We start from the raw sequence: 9,057 nt of genomic DNA on the forward strand, positions 1-9,057 counted from the left end.
GATGCATTGCTAGAGGCCTAACAGAAGGGCTGCCATCTGTTTGGAAATTTTTATTCAACTAAAATGATAAAGTAAATGAAATATTACAATACAGATATCAAACTAAAAGGGTTAAGAAAGTTTACTGTCCAAAATATTTTTGAACCGGGGTGCCACATATTTAAATTTTTTTTTATTCCTTGCGTTTAAGCACAATTATAACTATACATTCTCAAAAAAATAAATTTTTTGAGAGAATTTACCTCATATAGTTTACAAGTTTTACGAATATAGTGTGCTAATTTCATAAAAAAAAATTAAATAAAGTTTATTTATACAAATACTTGAGGACTGATTAACAAGTCCTTAACTAAAACAAAAGAAATATAAAGAGACAAAGAAAAAGTAAGGAACCCTTTGTATGTGTAACGATATGGGTTAATTTTCGATCTATAACTTAAAATTTTACATACTTTATATGATGTCGAAACTCTCGGCGTGTGTTATATTTGTTACGGTAATTTTGCAGTTTACGGACACTTGGGAAAATTATTGGTAACCATCAAATTATTTCGTCAAAAGGGGTATCAAAAAAGAAGCATTTTTAAATTCCAGTATTACGAATCCGGGAACGGAAATTAACTTTTTTTTTAATATTTCAAAAGTTATCCATAGAAAATACATTCCGAACATTATTTACGATGTTAACTCCTGGCGGCACCTTTAAATCATAAAAATTAACAACTAACTAACTAAGGATATCTTCCCTATTTGAGCTAAACTGGAAAAAACCACTAACACAGTATTATTGACACCTAAAACTATCACTTGCATTTGGTTTTACCCAATATCGATTTGAACTGTCGCACAGTGTTACTATTTGATATTTCCGGATTTATTGGATATTGGAAAACAAATATATGTACTTATGTAATTTTTAATTTTGCGAGTGCATAACTTGGGTGCACATTTGCTCGCTCCCCCGCGTAGCGCACGCGACCCCCGCCCCGCGCTGCACTGCACTCGTGGAACAATGTCTTTAAATCATTAAAACTAACAATCTTTATTAAAAACTATTTTGAATACCAATAATTAAAATAATTATGATATAAGTTTTCGAAATTCGGGTATGCCACATGCTATATTTTTGCGCGCACACCTCCTTTTTGCGCAGACGACCTTCGGTCGCGCTTCAAAGTACCAGCTCTAGCCGTATCAATATCTCGGCTACGCTATTACACACAGTGTTATGTGCGCGCCGAAGTTAAGTTTAATGGTTCTTTGTTCCACATTGAATAAGCCTGTTTGTTCGATTTTGCTAAAACATATGGGTATTTCCATACGTCGCATACGTGACAGTCGTGCGTTTCAATGTGTTACAAACAAGGAATACAATTTTACTTTTTTGGGCCATTGTATAGCACATAATTAGCCCTATATTTAACCGGAAAATGAAAACAATCGAACTGCTTGGTCCTGAAATACAAGCATTTAAAGAGAGTGTCGTTACGTGACAAAAAATGGAAGTAGATTTTTTCTTTTCTTACAAAATCGCAAAACTCTGCGAATCGTGGAAGGCTATTTTCATGAAACTTATTTTAATATGATTTGGAGCAATTCTGATTGTTTTTTGAATTAATGCAACTTGTTTTAATTTTCTTTTACAACCCCAAGTGTGAAACGTGACGTGACGTAGCGTCACGTGACATAAATTTCCATCGTTATATTTTTTTTAATATTGCTTATAAATGAATTTTTAACGCAAATAAAACATGTATTTTATGTAGAATATACTTTGTATTTTGACTTCAGCGCCAATTCAGGATGTGTTGGAAATCTATGATGAATTATCCCCCCTATTATGAATTTCCATACGATAAACGATAAACGCTTGCAAGCGTATCGTATGAAATCAGTATTGGTATTGTCGTTTTCATACGCCCGATAGATGCACTATTGTGAATGACCGTGGTTTTTGTTTACTTTATTTTGTGAAATTGAGAGTGAGCAATAAAATAAAAATTAAAGGACATGTTTTCTACAACATCAATTGCGTTTTTTATAAATTTAAATGAAGGATATAATGAGACTCGCATAGAGGCTATCGAAAGAAGAAATTTAAGAGATGCTTCGAATCCTCTGGAAATGAATTCTATATTGTAGGTAGCTCATAAATGTACATTTAAAAGTTCAATAATTAAGAAGCGCTTTTAGTTTTCAGAGGAATTTTCGACTTTCCAAAGAAGCAGTTATTTATATCCTGAATGAAGTAGAAAACAAATTGCGTGTACGGAAAAATAAGTCATCCATACCAAATATAATAAAGGTATGCGCAACTCTAAGATTTCTGGCCCAGGGATCATACCAACAGAGTGTGGGTAATGAGGCGTTACTTGGCTTAGCTCAACCTACTGTTTCCATTGTATTGAAAGAAACATTGAGTGCTTTGCAAACCACTCTATGTAGTAAGTGGATTAGCTCCAAGTATACTGAGGAAGAAAAGAGAAGAGCAAAATCTAGCTTCTTTGCATCAAGTGGTATTCCCGGAGTAATTGGATGCATTGACGGGACCCACATTAAGATTGTGGCACCAGAAAAAAGTTTGCAGCATTTGTATTACTGTCGAAAGGGGTATTTTAGCATAAATGCAATGCTAGTAAGTAAAGAAATTTCTATACAGTAATTTAAAGTATTTTAAATTTAATGTTTTTTCCTGTTACAATTTTGCGCCCGTTTTAGACCTGTGATGATTTAATGAACATAAAATACATCAATGCCAAGCACCCCGGCGCTACACACGACTCCATGGTTTTTCAAATGTCGGGATTAAAAAGACAATTGGAGTCAATGTATAACCGTGGTGAATCTAACACCTGGTTATTAGGTACTCAACTTGTAACTCAAACATTTCATATTTAATTTATTTACTTTCTATGTTTTAAGGTGACGCTGGATATGCCTTAGCGCCTTATTTGCTAACACCTTACAGGAATCCTGAAGAAGGTTCAGTAGAAAGTTTATATAACTCGCGGCACTCTAAAGCAAGGAATATTATTGAAAGGACGATTGGGGTTTTAAAGAGTCGGTTTCGCTGTTTGCTAAGTGCTCGCGCACTTCACTACACTCCTGCAAAAGCCACTTTGATCATAAATGTTTGTGCAGCTTTACATAATATTTGCAATCATTACTATGTACCATACGACGAAGAGGATATTGCAGATGTGCAAAATGAGAATTCGGAAATTGCAATAGAAACTTCTGAAAATGACTCTACTCCTATGCGACAAGCTGCAGAAGAAATCAGAAGAAATGTACTGTCTTGTTTGCATTGATTTTTACTATATTTCTTTAGGTTTTTATCAAAAAATAATAAAGCTTCTTGCTTCAGGTACAAACTCAAATCCATTGTTTTTTTATAATAAAATAAGATCACATTCGTAGCTTAAAAGTAAATGTATCTACTTAAAGAATTCAGTCCACTATATTTTCTAAACTTACTTAAACAAACTAAAATTCACTTTTTTTTCATAAAATCACATTCGTAGTTAATAGTAAATGTATCTACTTAAAGAATTCAGTCCACTATATTTTCTAAACTTACTTAAACAAACTAAAATTCACTTTTTTTTCATAAAATCACATTCGTAGTTAATAGTAAATGTATCTACTTAAAGAATTCAGTCCACTATATTTTCTAAACTTACTTAAACAAACTAAAATTCACTTTTTTTTCATAAAATCACATTCGTAGTTAATAGTAAATGTATCTACTTAAAGAATTCAGTCCACTATATTTTCTAAACTTACTTAAACAAACTAAAATTCACTTTTTTTTCATAAAATCACATTCGTAGTTAATAGTAAATGTATCTACTTAAAGAATTCAGTCCACTATATTTTCTAAACTTACTTAAACAAACTAAAATTCACTTTTTTTCCATAAAATCACATTCGTAGTTAATAGTAAATGTATCAACTTAAAGAATTCAGTCCACTATATTTTCTAAACTTACTTAAACAAACTAAAATTCACTTTTTTTCATAAAATCACATTTGTAGTTAATAGTAAATGTATAAAATTAAAAAATTCAGTCCACTACACTACACTTTATAAATTTACATATTTACATACTTAAAACTAACAATTTTTGTACATATTCTGCTTGATCTCAAGAAGTTTTTTCTTGAGTTCTAACTTCGCTTTCCTATCTCTTCTCTTACTTTCCATTTCCTGCTTATAAATAGCGAATTTATCTTTTTTTATATAGTAAGTTTTTTTTGTGTATACTTCAATATTTGAAAGGCTTTGTTTCATCTCTTTTAGTGTGGCCAAAGTTTCCTTTTGAAATTCAGCCTGCTGATCCGTCTGCCGCTCAAGGAGTGCAATTTGTTTTTCTTCTCTCCTTTTAGGGTTAGAGCTGCTATTTCGGCCATGCTCTCGCGAAGGTATCACATTTCGCGAAGGCCCTGGGATATCGTGGTCTGAATATATTTCCACTTCCGTAACGGACTCATTATCGTCATTATTTTCTATTCCAAATTCTTCGCCTGGCGGATTGTTGTAAGTGGTGTAGCTCATTAGCCTGTTCACCGTCTCTTCCAGATTTGAGAGTGGAACTGTGTTATTTGGCCCACCTCCAGTTGCTAAATTCTCTGCGTGGTTGTGAGCGCTCTTTTTCTTTGTTTTATATTTTAAATCGTTCCAAACCTACAGTAATAAAATATTTTAGTCTTTCAGTTCCAAATATACGCACTACTAATATGCTTACTCGTTGCCATGCATCTGATGATCGTGTTGGTGGTCCTAATGAGTTCAGCTCCTGAGTAATTCTTTCCCAACGTGGTTTCGCGACAGCTTTATGACATATTCCTCTTGCGAGGTCGGTATTCTCCTCCATTAGCGAAGCAAGACGCTCTAGTTGATGCTTTGTACTCACAACTCTCGGCCTAAAGAAATTTTTGAATTGAGTTTATAACTAGTTCATAATTTATTTTTGCTCATTTTAATACTTACATTATTCCAATTTCTCAAAATAATTAACAAATTTTAATTTGGTATACTAGCACAGCAATCTATCGTTTAAAAATGGCGAACCGCTTGCAAGCGTCTGAAATCGAACGGCTGAGACGATAGTTATCGTTTGGCAATATCATATTTTTACGATATACGATAAACGCTAACTATCGGATTTCATACGATAGACTTAAATTCGTAATACGGGATAACAGAATGCAAGCGTTTATCGTGTATCGTATGAATTCATAATAGGGGGGTATGTTTCAACTACACAAGCCAAATTCGAACCAAATCGGACCCTAAATACGGTTTTTCGAAATATCTCAACCTTGGCGCCACCTAGGAAGACCATTTTACGCAAACATGATTATACTTTCATAGCCAGTATATATTTTAAAAAGCAGACAAATCGGCCCGTAAATACGTTAGATATAAGACTTTTATTTTTTTTTGTCGTGATGGACCTTCCGATGGAAACACCCATATGATACATATATGTACGTATGATACAGAATTATTTAAATTGATACAAATTATTACTAATAAAATGAAATAAATTACAAAATGCGAAACCAAAAATCTCACTTGTTGGCTCGGTATTGAGTAAAACTAAATGCAAGTGATAGTTTTAGATGTCAGTAATACTACGTTAAGGGCTTTTTCGAGTTTAGCTCAAATAAGGAAGATATCCTTAATTGAACCCTTGCACACAATTTATTGATTAATTAGGTTATATAAGAGTTTTTTGATATGAGAAATTTATTCTTGAAGTTCGTTTACTATTAGCTTTAAGGCATCCACACACCTATGCGATTCTGTCGGAACGAATCCGCACCGTTTTTGATGCTACAGATGTTACTGCTTCGAAAACGTAAGTACGCACACATCTGTGCGATTTTATCGCAGTAAAAAACTGTCAATTTATAGACAAACAGAAACTATTAAAAAAAAATCTTAACTTTTCTACACCAAATATGTTTTGTTTTCTTGCGTTCAATTTTGTTTTAATATTGTAAAATCCTTCTATTGACCTTTTTTGATCTCAAAACGCGGAGTATGCGATTTCAGCACGACCAAAAGAAGAACTGTGAATGTTCGAACAAAGTGCTGCAGCATAATCGTTTAAGTGCGTGGTTCCTCATTTAAAACTATGGTCGGCATTGTTGTAAATTTTGTCGGTACAGAATCGCACCGACAGAATCGCATAGGTGTGTGGATACCTTTACGCTGTAGGCCAGTTTTATTGAATTTCCTTGAGTTTTTTTTTCAAATAAATACTCAAATTGATGTTTTTTATTTAAAAATTCAGACGTGAAGTGATTTCAAACACCGCAATTGATATTTTGAACATAAATTAATTAATTTATTGTATTTTGTTTCATTCCTTTGTCAAATTTTTCTTCCAACTTTGCTTCTTTTTTACTTCTTTTTTAAGGAAATTGCAAAGTTATTGCTTACATTTACGTCATCAGCTGTAGTCATTATCCAACAATAGTGTTGATATTTTCTTTCGCAATCAACCATTTTTTAAATAAAGCACCAAAGAAAGTGATAAATTGCCGTTATCGAAGACACACAAAATTAAATAGTTCTCCATAATAGTTGCTGCAGCAATTTGCAGGCTAAACTCTTTAGAACTGTCAAATAGGAAAATTACACTCTCAAGCGAGAGTAATAAAATATTTATGACGATGATTTTGATAATCGAAATAAAAAGCGAAGAAGAAAGAAAATTTGAAAAAAGTAGTCAAAAGAATAAAATAAAATACAATAAATAAATTAATTTCTGTTTTAATAAATGATTGTGGTATTTAAAATAGGTATTTGTAATACGATTAAAGTAAATTTCACATCGCAACTGAATTTTTTTAAGAAACCTCTGATTTTAGTATTTGTTTGTAAAAACTCAATGAAAATTGGCCTACAGCACCATCTAGCGCAGAGCTAATAAAAAACGAACTTCAAAAGTGAATTCCTCGTATCAAAAACACTTATATGAACATTTTCAAAGAATATTTTTCACGACCTTAACCTAATTAAACAATAAATTGTGTGCATGGATTCAATTAAGGAAATTTCCTTACTTGAGCTAAACTCGAAAAAAGCCACTAACATAGTATTATTGACACCTAAACCTATCACTTGCATTTGGCTTTACCCAATACCGATTTGAGCTGTCGCACAGTGTTATAATTTGATATTTCCGGACTAATTAAATATTGGAAAATAAATATATGTACTTATGTAATTTTTAATTTTGCGAGTGCATAACTTGGGTGCACATGTGCTCGCTCCCCCGCGCCGCGCTCGCGACCCCCGTGCCCCGCTGCACTGCACTCGTGGATCAATGTCCAGAAGTACGGGAACGCAAAAAATCACATTTCGTGCCCGGAATTTGAGAAAAGCTTATTCAAGTGGGTTTTGTTACCTACACTTAAATTTAAACACTTGGAAATTGAGTTTTGGTTACACAAATTTGATTTTATTAATAAAAAAGTATATAAAAATTTCAAATACATATAAACACAGAACAGCTGATAAGCACGCTGATACTTTATCCGTTTTTACCCGGTGAAAAAGTCCGGGATGTTTCGGGCAGGAAGAAGGAGACACTTACGATCCAATACGTTCCAATTTTCGCTCTCTATTACCCATTTTTTGAGTACGGGAGTAGGTTTGTTCCACACGCTTTCCGGGCTGCTACGGTAATTAGAGCGTAAAAATAAGTTGCGCTCTCACAAGTGTCAAAAATGTGTCAATACGTGCCGAAAGCAGTGTTGTCAGGTCTTCGGCATGAGAAAACGTCCCTCTTGGTCTGAAAAAACGTCATTTCCTACCCATAAACGCCTTTTCCAAATGTATGTACACAGAATTGTTCTTATCATAGGGAAATAATATAAAGTGTACCAGGTAAACTGACGTCTTCATTTTGAAAGCAAAATTTGATTTTGTTATTATCATTTCTTTCATTTCTGGTATTCGTGTTTTTACATTCTGGCATTAACCCTTGGTTTTGTTGCATAGCTCTGTCCAATTTCGGATTTGATCCTCATTCTTCCGGACTGTAAACATCAGTCCTGCAACGATATGTGTGCCTTTGCACAGGCAGCAAGAATTTCTTGGCATTTTTTCTTAAATTTTTTATACAAACCAAAAAAGTTCATAAGTTCTCTCTCATAAGGGTTAACATGAAAACTAAATCAAAGAAAAATGTGTGATACTAAATTATCAAATAAGAGTTCCGAAATAGAATGTCATTGCTATCTGGCACACTTTATATTATTTCACTATGGTTATTATTAAACTTTTTTTGTATACAAAGGTACATACATGCGTAAGGTATATTAAATTGTCATTTCGCCAGAGCACATTTAAAATTCATTAGAATCGAATTCATTAGAATTGCTCAATTTAATGAATACATACCACTATTGTAAACTGGTTTGAGGTCGTTAATATAAAGACCATTTTATACATACACTTGTGATCAGCTGATTAAGTCATCAACATTTTGATCGATTTTGGCTGTTTTTCTTTTGTTTATTTAATGTTTATTATTTTTTCATAAAAGCCTAGCTCATTGTATAACAACCACAATATAAATCCAGATTTCAAACTTTGTGCAAAAGTTATAGCTAGATTTTCAACTTTTTATTCAGAGCTTTTAGAATTTTTTTGAGTATGCAGTTTGATAGCCCATTAAATTTCAGGGCAATAATGTGCAAGTTTTAAGTTGCTAAAGAATCGCGTTGATCTTTAATAACACTGTGAGACAAATGGTAGGGGTCAGTGATCGGGAAGGGTTCAAACTACTACAAAAATTACAATTCCTTTAATCTGTTCATATAACGTTTTTCTATATAATCAACAGTTTTAAAAAAATTTAATATTTTAGGCAACAAATATTTTTTTTCTTCATACATTTATTTTATAATTTTTTTAAATTTGTTTGAGCAAAATCGGACTTGTGGTTCTCGAGTTATGTCAAAAAAAGACCACCAAAGGTGACAATTTCCCCTATATGATAGTTATATATATAGCGAAACGCCGGGACACATATA

At 32.8% G+C, this 9,057-nt stretch overlaps 2 protein-coding genes across 3 annotated transcripts; one reads left to right on the plus strand and one right to left on the minus strand.

Annotated features, from left to right (window-relative positions):
* Positions 1-1,830: 1,830 nt before the first annotated feature.
* On the plus strand, positions 1,831-3,362 carry LOC108359073 (putative nuclease HARBI1). Of its 2 annotated transcripts, XM_017610729.1 has the most exons (4): positions 1,831-2,138; positions 2,194-2,635; positions 2,719-2,863; positions 2,923-3,362. In XM_017610729.1, exons 1-4 carry the CDS (start codon positions 2,011-2,013, stop codon positions 3,309-3,311), a joined length of 1,104 nt encoding a protein of 367 aa, XP_017466218.1. In that variant the 5' UTR covers positions 1,831-2,010; the 3' UTR covers positions 3,312-3,362. The 2 variants fall into 2 exon arrangements, with proteins under 2 accessions (XP_017466218.1, XP_017466219.1); XM_017610730.1 differs by lacking the exon at positions 1,831-2,138 and having other exon boundaries at positions 2,190-2,635.
* LOC108359074 (uncharacterized) lies at positions 2,923-4,877 on the minus strand. Its single transcript, XM_017610732.1, has 2 exons — positions 4,749-4,877; positions 2,923-4,687 (listed from the first exon to the last, which is right to left on the minus strand). Exons 1-2 carry the CDS (start codon positions 4,875-4,877, stop codon positions 4,118-4,120), a joined length of 699 nt encoding a protein of 232 aa, XP_017466221.1. The 3' UTR covers positions 2,923-4,117.
* Between the last annotated feature and the right edge of the window lie 4,180 nt (positions 4,878-9,057).

This window comes from Rhagoletis zephyria, unplaced genomic scaffold (genome assembly GCF_001687245.7).
Source record: "Rhagoletis zephyria isolate East Lansing unplaced genomic scaffold, Rhagoletis_zephyria_1.1 Rzeph_scaffold_00335, whole genome shotgun sequence".
Lineage (NCBI taxonomy): Eukaryota > Metazoa > Arthropoda > Insecta > Diptera > Tephritidae > Rhagoletis > Rhagoletis zephyria.

What these genes read in the sequence shown, in the direction of transcription:
- LOC108359073 (XM_017610729.1), top strand. Translation starts at nt 2,011, where the DNA reads ATGTTTTCTACAACATCAATTGCGTTTTTTATAAATTTAAATGAAGGA. An exon ending in CTGGAAATGAATTCTATATT is followed by an intron (nt 2,139 to 2,193) that starts GTAGGTAGCTCA and finishes AAGCGCTTTTAG; the next exon opens with TTTTCAGAGGAATTTTCGAC. An exon ending in TTAGCATAAATGCAATGCTA is followed by an intron (nt 2,636 to 2,718) that starts GTAAGTAAAGAA and finishes CGCCCGTTTTAG; the next exon opens with ACCTGTGATGATTTAATGAA.
- LOC108359074 (XM_017610732.1), bottom strand. Translation starts at nt 4,877, where the DNA reads ATGGAGGAGAATACCGACCTCGCAAGAGGAATATGTCATAAAGCTGTC. An exon ending in CATCAGATGCATGGCAACGA is followed by an intron (nt 4,688 to 4,748) that starts GTAAGCATATTA and finishes TTATTACTGTAG; the next exon opens with GTTTGGAACGATTTAAAATA.